The sequence below is a fragment of the Tetrao urogallus genome, assembly GCF_951394365.1.
Source record: "Tetrao urogallus genome assembly, chromosome: 4".
In the NCBI taxonomy this organism is placed as follows: domain Eukaryota; kingdom Metazoa; phylum Chordata; class Aves; order Galliformes; family Phasianidae; genus Tetrao; species Tetrao urogallus.
Window position 1 is genome coordinate 11,865,954 of NC_136817.1, and position 21,163 is coordinate 11,887,116.

Sequence of the window (21,163 nt, forward strand, 5' to 3'; positions counted from 1 at the left end):
CTTCAAACACCCTCACTGCACCTTTGCCATGCCAGACACGCGTAAATCAGTGCACACTGCAGCAGCTGCACAGCAAAGGACTGACATACTCTCACAAAGCTCGAGCACTAGAGAAGCTAACGCGGCACACATAAATCCTGGAAGTACTTCAAAATATTTAATTCACCCAATGTCCATTTAAACATTTCAGTGAATAAATTTATAAGCCATAAGAAAGAACCTTAACAGCACAAGGCAAGCATCTCAGTCCCGCTGATTGGCTTCCCACTGTGACTTCAAGTAACCCTGACAAACCTGGAGAACAGTATCCCAAGGCTTTCCAAGATTACTGCATGATAACCTATAAACAGCAATCGCTGTGAGTTCAGTGCAAGAACCTGATCCCGTAATTTCGTAAAGCAATGATTTTTCCATAGGGATATTTTTTTTAGGAGAATGTGTCTGAAAAAATCTAATTCCAAAGTTTATCGCTGTAGCAGCTAGTTGATGCCAGCACCCTGAAGAGCCACGTTCTCATCTCAGCTGAAACACATTATGCTAGTGCACGCTCTCAAATGATGACAGGAACGAGACCTGTGTACATCTGGCAAGGAGAAGCTGCAGGAGCAAGAACAACGGGACAGGTAGGGGCTGTGTGGCAACCAGGTAGAGGGAAGGAGCAGAAGCGCTGCAGGGTGTGCGCTCCTGGAAAGGGGCTGCTGATACAAGGTGACCCCCACCCATCTGTATCACACTGAGTTAGATGGCTTGAGCAGCTTTTGTGAATCACGATGCTAAGTCTGTAAGTTTTCCCATCCCATAGTCATGATGGCCTCTTCTGCCTCTAAAAGAAAGCACAGTAATTATTCGGAAGAGTCGGTAGAGGATCTTTAAGGTCAGTTAAAATAACTTCAACAGAAAAGAACACATTTCATCATTTTCCGTGTATTACAGACGACAAATTTTCTAACAATCGGTTGAAAAGACTGCCTTGAAATCCTCCCAAACAAGTTCAGCTGGCAGTGGAACTGCGCTGCTGTCTGCATTAGCATAGTAATTTTTATTCCAACAGTTAAAAGGCATGAGACGGAAAAGAAAAAAGCCAACATAATACCTTGTAAGCATTTACGGTGCAGTAATTATAGCCCAGTTTGACACAAGTAGGACTTTGATAATTTATTTTTCCAAACATCTTTGCAGTGACATATCCCATTTTGACAGACCTTCACGAATGAGGGAAGCATCAGTGTGCCATTAACTCTTTGCTTCTGGGTAAGCAAATAGAGAAAGCAATGATGAAATTCTGCTTTCATTCCCTGGCTTGAATACATAAACCAACAGATCAGATTTTAGAACTGGAATACAGAACAGCTGGGACCCAGAGCACGCAGGCTGGGAAGGCCACACTGTAACCAGAAGGGGAGCATAAGAAGAACAAAAAAGCAGCAGTAAAACCATCCTCGTGCTCTGACCGAGTGAGCAAAGCACTAAAACTGTACTGCATATTAAGGTATAACTACATTTTATTATTTTGCAAACGGCTCACGTTGCAGCGTTTCTCTTAGATTGTCTTTTACTTACCCACCAAAAATATGAAAATGAATAGCAGAAATACATTTTACATCATTTCACATCAAATTTCTTTGTTGGTGACCAACAGTCTATACAACAAAGTGTTTTGCTCTGCTTTAATTGGCCTGCAAAATAGGAATGAACAATTCATAGAAGCTGTTTCTCCAAGAGAACAACCAGAAAGATTTAATGGAATGCCCCATACGAACCAAGGCTCAAGTAAAGTTAGCATCATTAGTCTGCCAGGTGCTTCGTTACAGAGCATTACGCCAATTAGCAAAGCAATCCTTCTGAGGACTCCATATAATTTCACACCCACTTCAGGGAGCTCCGTTCTGTACTTCTTGCAGAGACGCACTTATCACTGGGGGAACAGAAATTCATGCCTCGGAGCACCAGTTAAGAGAAACAGGAGAGGAACAAAGTTTAGGTGCCTGTGGGCTTAGGTGCATGAAAAATAGTGAAAATGACTGAACATCCTGGATTTATTCTTTGTTCCTATGGGGAAAAAAAGGTGATCAACGCAAAACACTTATAACTATCTAAAGCATTTTCTAATTTCAAATGACTGGTTCGCCCACCGGATGCTATCAATCCAAAACGAGGCACTGGAGAGACACTTGGACAGCAGTTCCTCCCATCAGAACCAAGTTCTCAGCTACTGACAGGATATTTACAGACACGAAGCAGCTCCTCTAGCCTGAATAGAACCGCTGCCAGTCCAATTGCCACACTCCGTGAGCTGGCGGACAAAACAATGCCGCCTATTTAAAAATAAAACATCAACTCTTTAGTGACAACTTAATTGCAGAGAACTAGCAGATCTAGTAATGACATAGCAGCAAGGAACACTGCACAAGCTGCCTGTTTCTTGCAGCCATTCGAAGCGACGGAGGCCTGCTCTGTAGCCTCCCCTGCCAGCCAAACGCTGCTCAGGCTGACCAACACCGGGATCCTGCCTCTCGCTTCTCCCCTGACAGTCAAGAGCGAGCAGAAAATAGACTGTCCCCTGTGAGCTGATGTTCAAGGACCTCAGCACCTTTCCTCTTCCTTTAGGAGGTACTCTCTCTCAATCCACTTGTAATTCCCGAGAACTGGGCCTCCTACAGATGGATTACTAGCTCCAGGCACCTGATAAAAACACAAAATTAAATTCACAGGCTAGTACAGTTTATTAGCAGGTCAGTGAGTTCCTAGAAGAAAGCACGCTCATCCCCCTCCCAGTGCCCTCCTATCCAAACACTAAGCAGCTTCACACCACTAGGGCACCAAAACGGCCACGCTGTCCACACAAAGCCTGTGAAGTCCATAAAGAACGACTCCTGCATTAACACCTCGCACCACTCTCGCAGAAGCGCACTTAAGAATCACGTGTTTTTCTTTCCTCTCACTGTGGATTTGTTCACCACTGACACCGTCTCCTTCACTCACAGAAAGAGTGTTTATCCATCGTGGTTCACACGCGTTACAGGTTCCTGTAAAACACCCAGTTGGCAAATAAGCTACCATTACAAACATGTCTAGCTGCATTATATACTGCCTTCCTACAGGGAAACTTAAACAACGAAGCAAATTCTCTTAGCTGCTCATCACGCACTGTTAAAAGAAGACAGGAAAATAAAGAAGCACATCTGAAACGCACAAGGACCTTCTCCCTAAGAGCTGCACTGTTTCACACAATAAGATGAATAATTTAACTACCTGCAACTTCACATGTGCAGGGCACTGCAAGCAGACCAGCGGCATTTTCACTTCAAATTTATATAGCCTTTAGTCAGTACACTTCATCTGCATTTCTAACACCTGCTTCAGTCAGCTGCGAAGCGCTATGTTATCTGTAAAACCTTCTTTCATCTTTGTACTGTCCATCTAACAAAAAATTAAATGATGGTGGATAATTATATGACTTTAAAAAGGATATGAAACTTTTCACGTTTTTGATCATCTCTTGAAAGACGTGCTCATATATTTGACATTCCATTTTATTAAAAGGTAGAGGTTTTTTCAAAATGGTTTTCACATTATTTATGTTACTTAATGCTACGTAATACACGTCTCCTTTGAATAGCTAACATTCACCCTCCGTGCAGTGGTAAAAACGCAGGATATTAACCACACAACAATGAAGCACAAGGTACGATAAGGCATGCATCTTCAACGCATTAGCACACGCCTGAGAGACACCAGGAGGAAGAAGTCGCAGTGAATTTTCCACTCAGGTGGGCATCAAGGCCAGCACCTTGAAGCACAGCACATCACAGTACAAAGAAATGAATAGAGGATACAGAGAGGGTGAAACCACAGGCAGAATTCGTCCAGCGGGTTTACGTTGGGCACAACAAGCGGTTCCTAGTCAAGCAGAGACACGATCTCAGTCAGGTTCAGTACTAGCAGAAAAAAGCTATCTAATGAAAGCATTCATTGCTGGGCTTCATCGCTAATTGAGAAATAGAAGATAGTATGGAACATGGTTTACAAATATAAGATTCCACTTTCACAGACACAGAAAATTAACACTGAATGTAAAAAAAAAGCAAATTTTCAAATGCTTAACATAGTCAGAACTTGCATACCATCGTCTTTTGGTTGTTTCTTTTTTCCAGTACAATCCTCTTTTGGAGTGAAGTTTCAGAGATAAATTTGTATTATTTTCTAGCCTCCGGGAAGATCACCACATAACCATTTAGCAACAGGCCCTCAAGTTGAAATTGACCAAGAAAATAACTTCCAAAAAGCTTTTTAGAAAAGGAGCTTTACGGTGGTTTCTTGGTTTTGTCTTGTTTTTGTTTGGTTGGTTGGTTGGTTTGGTTTGGTACAAATGAACCATTTGCTTCTCATTACTCCGAGGGTGGTGACGCATTGGAACAGGTTGCCCAAGGAGGTTGCGGATGCCCCATCCCTGGAGGCGCTCAAGGCCAGGCTGATTGTGGCTCTGGGCAGCCTGGTCTGCTGGTTAGCGACCCTGCACATCACAGGGGGTTGAAACTAGATGATCACTGCGATCCTTCTCAACTCTGGCCACTCTGTGACTCTCTGATTACAGGAAAGCAACCAGAGAGTGGGTAGGACAGAGTACTGGTATAAAAGAAGAGGCATGAGGATGGTAGAACACAGAAAGGGGGCGATCTGCGTACATCTCATCCCAGAGAGGTGATACACTCCACGAGCAAACCTGGGTCTCAGAAGGGGTGGAGAATGAATCAGCAGGACAGCACCTACTTTCATTTGAAAACTCAAAATCAAAACCGTGTTCTACCAACAGACCAATGGTAAAAGATAACAGATAATGACAGAACTTGAATTAAAATATTTTTCTCCTTTCGTCATAGTAACTGATGTTCCCAAACATACACCGTCAAGAAGAGAAGCTATAGGTTGTTCTGACAGTTTGAAAGACCTTTAGGAGAAACAACAGCCAAAGAAGCTTCCCAGCAAGGCAAGTGGAGCCCTACCAGAAGAAGAATCATGAACTACTGCTGTCTCATACTGAAGGGTCAGAATAGTTTCCCCAAACTGATTTCAGAAAGGTCAGCAATAGAAAATAAGCAAGCACTTATTTCCAAAAGAAGCTCCAGTTTTACAATAAATGTGCCTGCCTTGCTTAAAGGCATCGTGAAAGCTGTCGGCCTGACCTCCAGCATGTCCAGTAAGACAGCGTTTGCACCCTGGTGGCAAGGAGAACAGTTTCCACCCAGCCAGAGGTTGGCTCACAGCAGCAACGGCATCCCTCTTGTATGCACTCCAAGGGACTGAGGATTGGCAATGCATGAACTGCAGAGCTTTGAAGAGACACTGTTTGGTCAAACAAAGAACCACCATAGGATAAAGAAAATGAAAATCCTGGCAGAGCTCTAAGTTGTTCTAGGTCAAAATCGACAGGTTTAATAAATAAATGCATTAGGGAATTTTTTCCCTCCCCATAGGCTTAACTTAGGGTAAGAGAAGGTACACATACAATGACACAGCACTAGCATGGCTCTTCGTAAGTGGATGTCATGAAACATGCATACCGCTTCCTAAGATTTAACTCTAGCTAGCTGCTGAATGCCTATTTGAAGAATACAGTAGAGGAATGAGCTCCCTGCTCCATTACCAGTTAGTGCACCCACACAGGTGACTCTCCAAAATAACACACCGTATTTTAGAATAAAAACAAATTCAAGAAACGCTTCCTCTACGCGGCGTCATCAGTTCTAAGTGCTGACGGATTAGCAAAAGACAAGCCTTTAAATACTTCTGCCCCAAATTAAGAGGCCATGTCTCTCCATCTCCCTGCAACCCCAACTCACTCCTCGCTTGTGCAAGAGAGTAAAAGCTGCAGGACAGAGGAAGGTTCATGTTTCCTTTTCAACCAAAAGCTAAAGCTTACGGGGAAAAACATCAACTACAGATTCTCACGAGATTTTCATTCCCTTCTGATAAATCTTTTAAAAGGGAGGGGCAAATCACACGTTTTGTGTATTTCCAGATCTTCCTGCAGGGAACGTTTAGCCTTACATCAGGACAAATGCTTGTGAACAAGCACAGTCCTAGAGAAATAGAGCTCGTGCATCTTCTAGTACAAAAAGACACTACAGAAAGGGCCAAAGCAAGAAACTAATTGTCCTTAACACAACTTCTCAGTTTCTCCCTCGTGCACCAACCTAAAGCAAAGAGACCCGTTTGCGAAAAACACAGCCAACCTTTGCAAGAATTTTACATCGTGTTTTACAAATAAACCATTCAAAATCTTCCAGAGTAAATTCTCACCTTATTAAACAAAGCACACAAACAGACCAGCAAATGCTTTTTGGAAACCTCCTAAGGAAATATATCAACACAATCTTCTTTTGCAAACCAGTTCTGAATACGCGATACGAATGACATTGCCCCACGACTCAAACTCAAGTCAGCTCCGTGACATCCACTTGACTAAAAGCTAAACACCTTCATCATAATTCCTAACAGAACTGCTGATATTTCTTCCTGACAGTTTTGTTTTCTTTGTCTCGGAGGAAAGAGACAAGAAACCCTACCAAAAGAGAAGACAAGAAAACATCGCAAGAAGTACCAGGGCCTTTTCAGCACTGTGATCCACACAGAAGATACACTGCAGCGCAACAGCTTCTTCGTTCGAGTCCTGGCCATTAAGGAAAAGTGAGCAGAACCAGAAAAAAAAAAAAAAACAAGAATTCTTTCATGAAAACACTTGCTTTTGTTTTCATTTTACCCTGAAGACGGCATTGCCCGATTCCACAAATTGTGACAGAAGTAATGTTAGAGAACAAACTGATGTTACACTAAAATACTGCATAGGCACAGATGCGATTTACATACTAATCCAACAAACCGGTTGATTATATAACAATATTAAACACATACACTTCCTCCTCCAGATGTTCCCCAAATGATAGTTACCAAAGACACCTATTCTTATGACTGTGACTCATTAGCATTCATTTAAAATGGAACGAAGCTTTTTATGTTTTTAGTATTCAGCTTCCATTAACAAGACAGGAGACTGCACCACCGTGAGTCCGAGGGCACTTTCATCTCCTGTTTGCACGTACTATGTGATCAGAAGAAATACGCCAGATCATGAGATTTAAGGTACTTTGAATGGCCCGTTTGAGCTCCTGAAACCTCACACTCTCTACTTTGTAATTCATAAATGACAATTGGACTGGAAGAATAAAGCAGCTCCGACTCTCATGCTATCTTTCTGATTTACAACAAACATACGGAGCAACTCTCAAGCAACTCCCACTTTTACTGCTTCTTCACTAAGTCAGAAAATGCTACTAAACAAATATTCTCAGAACTTCCCCTGAAAGTCTGTTTAGCAATACACCTCGCAAAGGCGGTAGGGGAAGAGGCAGGGAAATCATTGCGCAGTCTCAAAGAAGGTCACGAATTACCACGGGAAGCAAGAGCACTACATGGTGGCGCTGATCAAAAAAGTAGGTACAAGAAGAAAATCCTGTCCACTGTTAAGCAATGTGAGGAAGCAGAAAAGGGAGATTGCACAAACACGTTTACCTTCCAAGTGACAGCAGTTAATGACCTCAGGCTACAAACAACACTGAGAGATTTAATGGTCTTGTTCTTGCTACCTCTAAATAATTTTTGAGGGGAAAAAAACCTGCCTGCTTGAAACCCGTAAGACCAGGGGAGATAAATTAATTAAATATTTAGTACCTAAACCTAACGGGAAAACTAGGAAAGCAGTCAGACCAGCTACAGCCCATACCCTTCGTAAACAGTTGACAGCTAATAAATTCATTTTTTCTTCCTACTTAAGATTTCAACGTGCTGTCCTCTAGGCAAATGAAAAAAACACAGGAACTGATCATCGGTATCATATAAGATACCCTTTTCTCCAGACTGGATATCATACCATCTTTCCTCTTGGTTACTGATATCTGTTCCTTCTCTTCAAGACTTAGAAAGGCAACTAAAAGCAAGACTGCTATCTGAGAACTGGTTCTCAGACAGTCGGTGCCTCTCAGCTGTGCAAATCCCAACTGACTTGAGGGGTCTTTTCAGATCGATCAAACAGACCACACAGCATCTAGGTATTTATACTCCGATTTCCAGTTATTCCCCCTCCAGGGTTTCTCGCAGTCCCTCTGCAGCAGGATCTTATTTGCTTATTCTTATCTTTCTGAACCTCAGACCTTTGTACTCATTCCTTTCCTATTTTAAAGGAGTCCAGCACCGCTCACAGAAGAGCAGACTTCTTTGTAAACAATTCTGCGCCTGCTTCCACCGCTCCCATTCTGCCAGAGCACACAAGGATCACCGCCCTCGGCCAGCCAGCCCCAGCATTAGGTATGTGCGTCAAGGACTCTTTTCTTCAGCCCACGCTAGCAGGTTCACGGGTCTCTATCACAGCAAGCTTTGTGACTCTGTATCTATGGCCCGAAAATAGCACATGCTAACTCAAGCAGGAGTATAAGACTAAGCGTGCTATACACTGAAAGTACAAACACACGGCAAGAGTGGAGACCTATAGACTTAAAAGCTGCTTGGAAGGCCTGCAAATAGCCGAGGATGCCCAACTTACACCTAGACTTTAGATTAACCTAGCAGAAATCAAAACAAGGATGTCAAATAGCAGTAAGGAATTGAAGCAGTAACCGAAAATAAGGGAAGCTCTACGTAAGGCAATATAAGCGACTCGCAGGACAATTCGAATTCCCAGCTCTTCCTGTCTGGTTCAGAATACCTGGCACAAAGACTCACTGCAGCTGGGGTCTGCCACCACCTTCCACTCAAGTAAAAACCCATCCTTCAAGGCTGAGGTGGCTTCGCAAGTGGCCGATTAACAGGTAAAAGTTGCTCAGGGTTTGCAAGAACAACGTGAGACAAATTCAGAGCACAGCCTAGCAGCGTCACCGCAGCGCTTCAGAGAGGAAGAGGAGACAAGTGCAAGCAAGGCAGCGGCACGAGGCCGCTCCGCTTTGAAATTTAACAGGACCGAATCGCGCACCTCTTGTGAACAGGCTTCTTCGGAAAGTTTTTCTCGTCAATGACTAATGCAGTAAAAAGGGAACCTTGGGATACTGCTCTGCCCCTTTTCATGTTGCGAAGACCCAATTAGAAAGGAACAAACGGGCATGTACTGTGGGCCCAATTTAAGAAAATACCTCCAGTTTGATAGGAATGATTCAGATAGAGAAGGTCATTCGTGCCAGAAATTTCATGCCAGAAATAACAAAGATAAAACAGCAACAACAAAACAACAACAAAACCAAACCAAAACGTTCAACTCCCAGGAAGGTAAAATAAAGCAAATAAATTCAGCCAATTGGTTATTTCCATACGAGTGGATTTCTTTAAATAGTAATGAAATCATTGCAAAAAAATCCATTGTTATTAAAATAAAAAAAGTTAGCTCAGCCTACCAAAATTAGATTTGCAAGTTGCCGGTCATTCCCATAATTAAATCTGTGTCACAAATTTGCAAGAAAAATGGACACTATGACTAATGCATTTACTTGCTGCACTAGTGCTGTCAGGCTGTGTAAATCATTATGCCTGCTAAAACAGAGTAGGTAAGAAAGCCATACATTTTCATTAACTGACCGGGCTTTGCGTATGTGTGAGAAGCCAACTTCCACACTGCCTTATTGATTTAGGCGCGGTTTGGAAGACAAAGTAAATAAAAACAGTAGCCTTGTTTTGGTTAGCCAAGCGTCTGCTCCAAGAAGTGAAACATTAATCTTTCGGAACAGTCCGAACCAGCTCTGTCACATTAGAAAGGCATCAGAGGAAACAACAAAGCTGTATCCACACACACACCTAATTTGGACAAAGAAGATTATTGAAATGACGCATACCTTGAAAGGGTTCCTTCCTTCGGGAGGACATACACATGCCGGACACTGACCTCGTGTCATTATGTAGGTTTCGATACAGAAGGCAAAGCTAATCTACGTCAGAGTCGCAAGAAGCCTCCACCGGCACTTGCATTTTCTGGTGCTCTTGGCTTTTTTTCTTTCAGGAGTGCAACAGTTACCAGAGCACCGCTCTCTGAATTCTCTCTACTTGACTTCTTATCATTACAGACCTTGAGATTTTGGTTACAATTCTCCATTTAAGGTGAAGACGATGGCTGTCGCGAGGACATCCTCAAGGTTTTCAGCCTTCTTCTTCCACACATACGGCATTATAGCGCGATTGGAAACCAACTCAGCAGGCATCCTGCCACTGGGAAGGCAAGGACTACCCAGGCCAACTCAGGTGAACGCAACGTACGTGAGCGACCAGAAGGGGAGGAGCCAGGATCCACCCCTTCGCAGACCTAATTTAAGGGTTGGCAGCTGAGGCGAGGGTCTCTCTTCGGAGATCTGCGCATACCTGAGGCCTCCCAAAGGACAGCAGCTTCTTTCCCTTGTTTCTGTGCCTGCTGCCGTTGAGTTTGAGTAAATACTCACTATAGCCTGGGATCTTACGACTCCGCTATCATTGCTATGCTTTGCATCATGTTACAGTTACAGTTCAGCACGGGAATGCATACGATGTCAAGATCCTTGGCAGACCCTTACGTAACGTTTCAGTCAATTTCTTCAAGCTTTAGGGATAAAACTACTCTCTTTCGCAATGGAAAGCAGCTTCTCCTCAGTGCTTTTCAACCCAGCAGATCCCTTCACGCATTTGAACGCTCTACATCTACAGCAGCAACCTTACCAATAACCAACCAATCACCCGGTATTTGTCAACCACTATCTGATTTTATTAAAATCTCATTAAGAGGAAAAACTGAAATCACTTATTAAGTTCCACAATTATTGTAAACCAAACTGCTTAAGTGAAGGGAGGAGATAATGATATGAACTACCCAACTCCAAGCAATCCTCTGTGGTATGATTTTAAATATTCTCTTGGCTGAAATTTATGTAAATTGAATTCATCTATCATTAGTTATTACCAACCCAGCGACATAAAAACACTTCTCTTTAACAATTAGTTCTTTAAAATACTGTGTTTTAATTAGATCTGGGACATAATTAAACCAAATGTAAATATGTGCAATATCATTCCTTGCATTTTTTTGACTGCATATTTACAGGAAAGCAGGTTTCAGAGGAGTTCAACAGGAATTACTTCGCTGTAGTTTGATACTTGCTTTCACGCCTTCTTATCAGTGACAACGCCTCCAGCTCCTTAATCTCAGACTATTTCTGCCCATCAAAGCCCGTTCTGCAAGATGCGGAACTGCCAAACGTGTTCTTTTACATCCGCATAAGCTCACCTTGGCATCACATTAAGCTGAGACTTTTCCTGGTGACATTGTGATTCACCATTTATTTTAACCTCACTTCTCAAGGATCATTTACTAGTTCAAAAGAAAGCACAGCCCATCTTCCAGCCCGTTGAAATCAGCTCACTGTACACCATCATACCTTGGCTCTGAGCCCACAGGGCATAGTCTGAGGACAGGAAACAACACACCATCCTCCTGACTTTCTCAGAGCTACATGCAAGCCATCTGCCAAGGTGCTACAGACAGCAACAGTAACGAGGGACAGGAGAAAAAAAAAAAAAAAAAAGCAATCTTGCTAGCAGTCAGGCACTTCAAAACCATCTCTAGGACCTGTGGTTATGGTCACATAAAGGTATTTAAAGGCAGTTATCTATGCACATAATGCGAAGAACGCAAATGCAATTCACATGCATTATGACGCTAAGACGTACGAGAGAGGATCTCCACTTACAGCCACGCCCATCAGATAGGCACCGATATCAACTGGGCGATTGCCAAAAAATTCTACCGCGAGCATCCGCCATCTTCTCAGAAACACGCCGCTTGCTTTCATGACTGACAACAGAGTTTCCGCTTCAGAAAACAGTTCCACATTCAATGAATCTCAGGTGGTTTATACTTACCAAGAAAGTAATTAATTACACCTGCTGACATTCAGGAGCCACTCAATTAAAGGCCAAGTAGACTCCAGCACTGTGAAATCAGTGAGCAACTCAGTCCGATTAGCGCTCCTGTGTTTTCAGTTGCAAGTGCCATCCTATCACTATCGGGGAAAAGTTAGTCAGACCAAAGCATTCAGCGATTTGTTTTCTCTCCTTTATATACAGGCATGTATGCCCTTACATAGTTGTGATTTCAAATTAGAATACTACGCTAACTACCTAAAAGTAGGTATTTGTGACTTAATAGTGGCCCCTTCCTTTAACATTACTTAACGTTATTTTAATGATGAGCGAGGAAAAAACAAAGCTAGCTGGTACTGAGGCTCGATTCTTGCTGATCTTTACTGTTTGCGCAAAAGCCTTTCCAGGAGTATTTCAAATAAAGTTAACACGCGTACAAGCAACGTCTGAAGTGAGTAAAATTGAGAAACACGGGTATTACATAGAGGTAAAAAGAACTTCCCAGAGATGAGTTTACAGGACTAAGCTCAAAATCAGGATATCACATGAACACCTCAACTAGCCACGCTTCTTTAAGGTGCGTCTCTTCTAAGAGGGCCAATCCGAATTTCTAGAAATTAAAATACGCATATGTTGCTGCGCTAAGATCCAGCATCACAGTCAGATGCTCTGAGGCCTAAATTCTTATTTGAAGTCAAAAGCCATTCTCTTAATGACAGCTGAACCGATGCCTTCGGGTATTCTAGGAAACCTCCTGAACTGAAGCCCAGGGATAGCGAAGAAACTGGAGCTCGTGCCAAGCCACTAGAGAAGATGCCAGGTGCACACAAAGACTTGAAACACCAGGACTCCGCAATCTGAGGCAGAAAGTACTTTCTTGTCATTAGGGGAAGACATGATAGGAAAAACAATTATTTGGGAACTGCCAACCCACCCACCCACAACTCCCAGCAAAAAAAATCAACAGCAGCCCGGAGCACAGCTTCCTCTGTCGGCAGTATTTCTTTGCACATCTGAACTCCTTAACTCTGGCCTTCCAGAATAAAGATCCGCATTAAGTGAGTTATTTTGTTCCAGAAGCTTTGATTTTCATTTTCTAATTTGAACGGGATCCTCTTTCTCGTAACAGAAAACTGTAAATGCTAACACTCGCTTCAAACGCACACAAGTGTTCGTAAAAAGGAACCAATTCAAGTACAAGCTGCCCAAATCAACAAAGCAGCTATAGTAGCTTGTCTACACGTATAATCATTTCCAGTTACTATTCCTTAATGTCTGCTAAGCAACGTATCCATAAAAGAAATCTATTCTTCTTGTCTTTATAATCACACCCATGTAGAGCTCTTCACAGGGCTGCCTGAACCTTGGCAGACCATCGCGCCCACAAATCCCGCTTTGGCTTTGTACAGAAACGACCGTATTTCCAGCGGGACCGACTGATTGCTTTTGCATAGCTAGCTATTTTAGCGTGCTCCTCAGAGACACAGAGCGGCTTCACTGACAGTGAAATATGCTAAACAAATGACATGTCACCGAGTAAATTAGCATCCACTTTCTGATCAGCTGGGTCATGTTTTCTTTTCAAAATCCATGGCCTCTCGATAGAAAATAATGAGTATCTGATGGGTCTTATTAGAAAAATCAATATATCGACGCCCACGTGCAAAACATCTGCATAACTATAGATTCAGTGAAGGCATTAAGCAGAAAATTATGATGTGTTTACACATTATTAATTTACCACAAATAGAGATAATTTAGTCACTCCTTTTCTCAAGAGTTTAACAAGAAGAAAAGAAATAGTAGTATCCGTATTTAATAACACGAAGAACTAAACTGAGTTATTCCATTTTTTCGTACACAAAGCACACAGTACCATCAGCGCTCACGTGACAATGCAATTTAACAATGCATTTAACAGTGCAAACACTTCAATGGCATTGTTAAAAACAAGATTATTCACGCAGTTACCAATACCGCGTTACTTACCAAAAAGCTTCCAAAAGCAGAATTAAATATAGCAGCCGCCTGAAAAGAGAAAAAAAAATATCACCAATGGTAAAGCAACCATAGTACAGGAATGAGATGTTTTTCCCTCTCAATCAGCTGTTTGATTCTCCAAGCAACTACCGAGAGACCATGAAGTACATAACCACCACCTCAAATAAGCCAGTGGCCTATAACTCCTGAAGACTGAAAAGGTTCTAGTCCACGCATTCATAAAAATGCGCCACGATGGACAAAAGTAGGAGGAGAATAAAAAATAATCTTTGCAGGTCAACTTTCGTGGAATATCCGTAAGAACTAAGGATGTCACACAGAAGATTAGCATTACTGATTTGGCACTGATTGGCCAGGCATATTTTTGCATATTGACCTGTTACTTAAGATAAATATAATCTGTTTTACCTTCAAGGCTACTTACATAGACATTTAACAGTTATTAAAGTAGAACATTAATTAGGTAATCACTCATCGTACTAAAGTATTGACAGATGTTGATCAAACTACAGAAACAACTTTCAAACAGGAACAACAACAACAAAAAAAAAGCAAACAAAAAAGAAACAAGAAAATCACAACCACCCCCTATACCTGAGGCCAAAACATCAAACTGTTCCTTTTTACTCCACACCCTATGGAAATGAAAAGAAGCTATTTTGAGATGACTTTTGAAGCCTTTGTGCTTACCAAAAGATCCAGGAAGCGTAAGGTAGCAGTGTTATTCCTTAACATTAACTCAAAAAATTCCAGGAAGTTAAAAGTAGAATCTTGAAAAGCTTCCCCCAGTTACCAAGAAAGAACAAACTCCCGTATGGCAGCCAGTCCGACGATGAAAAGCCACACAGCAAAGTTACGAGGCAAGGGAGGAGGGAAATCTACCATTTACACAAATATTTAGAGCAGAGTCAAATTAATCAGCCTGGACGTTGTCAGACAAAGATTAATAACAAGGGCATGCTAGTGAGTTTAGCGAGTTTGACTGAAGTCCAAATTCAGGGTAGGAGCTGTAGCCGAACCTGCCTTCTGCTCCTTAAGAGGATGCAATGAAAATGAATGGGTAATGAGATCCCTGGCTCTAGAGAGCTTAGCTTTCTTATTCAAGTTCATAATTAATTCAAAGCTTTGATAATTTCATTAGATTCCTCCTCTGCCGGCCCTATCAATAAAAGATGGCACTGGACCGCAGCTCCTCAGCGGCCCAAATACAAACACAAATGCAGCCTGGGAAACCTTCGCCGACTCACTTACTAACAGGGACAACGGCATATGGCACCTCGTGCTGCGCAGGGAGCACCTGAATAGATCCAGCTAAATAAAACATTAAAGTCGACAGTCGTAAACTACGCTAACATATTTTAACACCTTGTCCTCATCAGCATTCCTTTTTTTGAACGTAAAAAAGAGGCACAAGTCCAAACGGCTTATCTTGCCGGAGATCGCTGCTGAAAGCAGGACTGTTACTTAAAACAGTTCTTCAACAAGTGTGAATTAAACCCGGAGTATCCCCTCGCATTTGAAGCCGTACAGCTGATGTTTTCAATTGGCAAGAGAGAACTTTCACACCTTGCACACGACGCCATCGCACGGCATCATTTTCAGTACCTCAAACGTCTGTGGTAATATACTGATCATAGGAACAGCAAGAGGGCTATGATTAATAACAAAAGAAATCCAGTCTGATAAAACCCAGCTGCATAAAGCTACATTAAAATCAACCGCCGCATCTGAAAGAGGAGCACCTGGGCTCCTGGTCAGCAGCAGAAAGCTGGGAGGAAACACATCGATCCCCACCTCCGCACCAGCACAAGGAGCGCAGAGCAGCAGCTACCTTACCGCTGAGCACAAACAGCTGCATCAGTCACCCTCTGTGAGACACCCGGAGAAGTCTACCTAACACTCATGGAGACCCAGGAAAGTAGTCCTTCCTCTCTAATTCGCTAAGCTCAGCTTTGCATCTCAGCCTAACCAGTAAGACTTGTCTCTTGCTACTCTCAAGCGTATCAGAGGTATTGAGGAAACAATCTTAGGCATATTTAACGCTTCAAGTATTCAGCCGGTCATATGCAGAAGTCATAATTTGCGACTCGCCCAGGGGTAATTCGTTAGCAATTTTTAATTCCTTTCTCTAAAGTGTCAGGAATCGTCCACGGCCAATGATTAAACACTCATCACAGGCAAATGGGAGGAAAGAAAAAAAAAAAAAAAAAAACAGTAAGAGCACAAATGAAGCTACATTCAGATGAGTCGCCTCAGGGAGCCAGGGCTTGCAAATGCCAACTACTGTATTTGCCATTCTCTTTAGAAACTTTTTTCTTGCAGATTAAACACAGAAGTAGATTCTTCTCATACCCACGAACGCGGGTTCATATTTGCTATTCCAGTTTAGCATTAAGCCAACTGCTAGTACATCCAATCACCGCTCCAATTTGTAATTAAACGTACCAAGCAGCACAACCGTGTAGAATTTAAACACGCTTGTGCTTCCAACTCCTTCCTATCAATGCGGATAATATTGCCTACATACCTCACAGGGCATTGTCAAAATTAATTCACCGCTTAAAAAGCACTCTGAGATCCTTAGAGGCATGGTACAAACAAACATCAGTGCTGATACATGATACCGAGCGTCTTCGTTTTTTACTCAAAACATTTATTAGTCACTATCACCGTACTTTTTTTTTTTTTTTTTTTATACTTGCTCCTCGTGTGCCGTAACAGATACCAGGTAACAGTCAGCTCAAATGAGACAATAACACAGAGAAACATCTAGACGCCCTTATAACACTCCAAGTTCAGATCTGCATGTGTTTGCAGACCATACATTGCACGCACCTATAACGGGAGGTAAGAGTTGCATATAAAATTCACGTTAAGATCCTTTCAAGAGGTAAAGACATAGCCACGGAATTGAAACGCAAGGTCAGATCACAGTCAAAGGGCCGGTAATAACCAGACCAGTTAGTCAAGCTTACGCCAACTCGGAAACCGCAGGTTGAAAGTCACTGTCGGCACCTTTAAAACCGGTACAGAAGAATACGTTTAAAACAGTGAACCCTAGCCCCGCTAAACAACAAATTCACGTAACATGTAGCAGGCACAATTGCAGCCAACAGTACGGCACCAGGCTGGAGGAAACGCTCCGGGGAACGGCTCGCATTTCCAGCCAAGGTGACTGGCCAGCAGCATTTCCAAATAAGATGGAAGTAGCCTGCCTCTGAAGGACAACCGTTAACACTCTTTGGCAGAAGCTTCCTTCTCCCCACATGTGACTGCAGCGCAAAGCTTCACCCCTTCAACTCCCACCGCATCCTGAAACTTACGTACAGAAAACACCCAAGTTTGTAACAGTGAGAGACAATACAGTCCACGCAGCTACAAAGGTTAGTGAAAAAAACAAATGAAATGGTTATGCACAACTCAACTATGACTTTTTTTTTTTTTGGAACTGAATACACACAAATACGTGCGTTGGAGTCCCCAGCGTCATCTAACAGTTTTCAGGGATGTAACCTTCCCAACCGTTCTTGACCGGAAGGCAGTGCCCAGGCGGCCCAAGGCGCACGGCAGGAACGGTGTGGCCCCAAACTGTCTCCTCTCAATGGAGAGGTCACCTCAAGGCACATGCAAAGCAGCAAAACTGACAGGCCTCAAAATATCTCTGTAGGAAGTAGTCTGACCATCCTACAGCACAGCTTCACGCAGGTCAGCAGTTACCCGTACCTAAAGCTTATTTTCAGCCACGCACTAAAGAAATGTACAGTTCAAGTACCGAGCACAAGGCTCAGTATCTTACGTAACAGGCACAGTAAAAGCACAAAAAAGCTCGAGAGCAGAAAAGGTTTGGAGAAGGAAAGTGAAGAATTGAGTAGCGCTACTGCAGGATTACCAAGTAGAAGGCAGAAAACGTGTCGTGTTAGTATAACGCAGTGCCCAGGGTATTAATGCCAAACGTAATAGATCCACGTCTCGTATTTGGTAGAGGAAAACAATAAGGAAAAAAAGGGTTGAAGACAGTCACGGAAATTATTTGAGCAAACGGGAGACAAAAGGAAATCGTATCTACCCAAAGAGATCAGTATAGTTCGAGAAGGCGGAGGAAGAAGGCAAGGACGTCTGAGGTAGCTTGAAAGAGACAGCAGAGTTCCTTTAAACAACTCCTTCAATCTCCTATTTAAAAATGAAGTCTCACGTGAGCGTTACCGCAGTTCACCTCTTAACCGCTGTTCCCATCAATAAGATGCTACAGCTCTGCAGGAAGGTATTCGCCACAACGCTGTTACTGCAAACGGAATATAAATATACCTAATAAGGTTTAATCTGCGTTGCCGTTCATAACTATTCATCTGAGCTCAGATGGGAAAAAAAAAATATATTCAAGTTTGTGATTTTGAGCACTAAATTGAATCAGGTGTCCTCTTCTCTTAAGAAAATTAAGTTGCTTTTGTGCACGAGTGTTTTAATGAGAGCAGAGCCTGCCGACAGTGATAAATGGGAACGACACCAGAGAGAGCACGTAAGCAGGACAATACGTGCATGTTACAGTCTTACAGGCTATTTTTCACTGACTATCCTGAATGACTTTGCTGTTTCTTAAGGGGCCTATTAATCTCAAATTTAGTTATTACACAACGTTTATTTGAACATATATTCTGCGGATGATGACAGTTAATAAAGGAAATCTTTTACAAGCGGTATTTTTACATATTGTTCCGACCGCAGCTCCCAGTCATTCTACCGCACTGACGGAATAACCTCGTTACGATGCAGCTTTACAAAAGGCACATATATTTAGATTCTTTTCTAAGCACACGGGGACTTTAAATAACTGTTAAAATGCATATAAAAATCCTACCAGCGGCAGGCAAAAATACAAGACGTAGCGTTAACTGTCCAACCAGATCTCTGCCCGCACAGCTGCCTGCTCGCAGGCAAGGCGCGAGCCTTTCTAACAATGCCGCATAACCTTCCAGAAGCATACGGAGCCTTGGAGACGTACGCGCGCTTCACGCTGAACTCAACAGAAGTTTCAGCACGCACGTCACACGTAAGTTTGGTTCGTGTGCCGTACGCAGAGCACACAGTGCAACCGCACCGAGGGGGGGAAAAAGCGATACAGACATTGATAACTCAATCACAAAAACATGAACTGAGGTTTGAGAAGCGTCTCTGAAAGCACCGCATTACCTGCGTATTCCGGTGGAGGAATGGAACTGCCCAGACAACGCGATCCCCTAGAGGCAGAAACGCCCAACCAAAAAACTCCCCAAACAAATAACAAAAGCAGAGAGAAACCCACAAAGATGTGGAGGGGATTATGTTTTTTTCCCCACCGCCACGTTCCCTGCGGTCCAAAGCATTCCTTTTCTGTGGAGATATCCCCTAATCCCAAGCTGTCTTTAGAGCAGCGCTGACTATATGAATGCATTTCTTTATTTCCACAGTATTCAATAACCGTCAGTTTTACAGAAACAATGCTCCAACAGCACCTGAAAATGAATAAGAATAACCAATGCGCTGTTTGTTCTCTTCAGCAGGGAAATACCATCCAGAGGTCGACAGTCCCTAAAATACCTCGCTGAGCTTCGGACAGGAAGCCGCGCCCTCTGCCGGGTTGCTCCGTGCTGGCAGAGGTTGTCACCACCTGAACATGCGTTCGTGCTGCTCCAGCCAGGCTCACGAAGCACTCGGAAATCAACCGGGGGCCATGCCGGCAGGGCCTTATTGCCTGCCGCCTGCTCCTAGTCCAGTTCTTTCTGTCGAAAATACGCCTTTCACTCCCTCGCTCCTGCAGTCCCTCATAACCATCACAGCCCGCTGGTAATAATACTTATAAATACAAAACCATCCATCAAAAGGATGTCAAAAGGCCAGCCCTTAGACACACTCCGCAGCGTATCTCCCGCTCCACTGAAGATTTCCGATTCACCACTAGCTTCAGCAATACAGAGAGAATGAAAGAAAGCCACCCTGCATTGTTTCTTTACACCAACAAACGGTAACTTCTCTCTCTCGCAAGCAACTTGCACACCGTGAAGGAGCTCCAGACAAGACGTACGCTATTTGTTGTTTGGAGGTAACGACTGAGCATTCAGACTGCAGGAACACTCACACATCAGTCTCCAAATTTCCATCGATACTCAACACCGTCCATAGATTAGCAACAGGAAATCCACGTTGAGCAACATTTAGAAAGCAAAGCTGCCCTAGATGGCCAGATCATTTTGTTTCAGCTGGTTCACGTATCCAAATAAAATTAACGTGACGGCCTTCAGAATCAGCACGAGATAGATCCCGCAGGCAAAGGCAGGAGAGAAACCCTGTCACAAGTCAGAAGGTCCACCTGCCAGGTGAAAGGACCAAGCTGCAGTCTCCTCAGGTACAGAAGAGAGGCATCCAAAGCAAGTAGCACACTCTGCCTGACCAGCCCACGCTATCTGCCATACAGCACCGCACTTTGTCCTACGGTCTCTGCATTCTCCTCATATGCCACAGCTCCATTCGCACCAGATGCTTAGACTGCTGCGTAGCACACCAAACCGGCACGCTGTTTACAGCACCTGCCAGGAAAACAGGTCTCTCCAGGCCCTATTTCTGGATATACAGCCCTTTTCACACACGTTCCTTAAGGAGGTTAAGGCAAACAGATTTCATCTAACAACCACGGCCCTTTCCTTACGGCAACGAGAAGGGCCGCCAGCAGAGACCACCGCCGGTACTCTTCCTTTTCTGTTGTCTAAGAGCGTCTTAGACCAGCAGTCAAGCCCTTCAAGCTACCCAGCAACTCAGCCTTCTCACCAGACGCAGCACACTCCGCATCAACACGCTCATAAGATAGAGCACCTCCCACTACGGAGACCTACATTCCTAGCACCCCAACATGAAGCGAGATGAATATCTACAGGGAATGAATAAACAGAGGAGGTTTTGTGGCTTTTTTCTTCCAGTACTTAAGAATTCTTAAGGCAAATACGAGGCTTGCTGCCCAGCGCTAAAATAAACATTTACACAAGCAGTAGTTTAAAGCTGTCGACCATTAACAACACACACTTTCTCACCCCGAATTTACAAGTAGCTACGTGCAATCTCTTTGCTCCAGCATCTGACTGCCTCCCCAATCAACTTCACGCAGGCCTGCCATGACAGTCAGATAGCCAAACCTGTCGCACTAATCTGTGCCCAAACGGAAAGCCCACTTCCACGATTCTCTTCGACATGAGGACACAGAAGGTAGCTTCTT

At 43.3% G+C, this 21,163-nt stretch overlaps 1 protein-coding gene across 2 annotated transcripts in view; it reads right to left on the reverse strand.

Moving 5' to 3' along the window:
• Positions 1-21,163, reverse strand: part of SLC10A7 (solute carrier family 10 member 7) — a gene marked incomplete at both ends in the record, with an annotated part of 145,295 nt that overhangs the window by 81,560 nt on the left and 42,572 nt on the right. For both annotated transcript variants that reach the window (XM_079534974.1, XM_079534973.1), the window contains one exon: positions 13,912-13,950. In XM_079534974.1, coding sequence (XP_079391100.1) covers positions 13,912-13,950 — 39 coding nt within the window. The remainder of the gene's footprint in view (positions 1-13,911; positions 13,951-21,163) is intronic.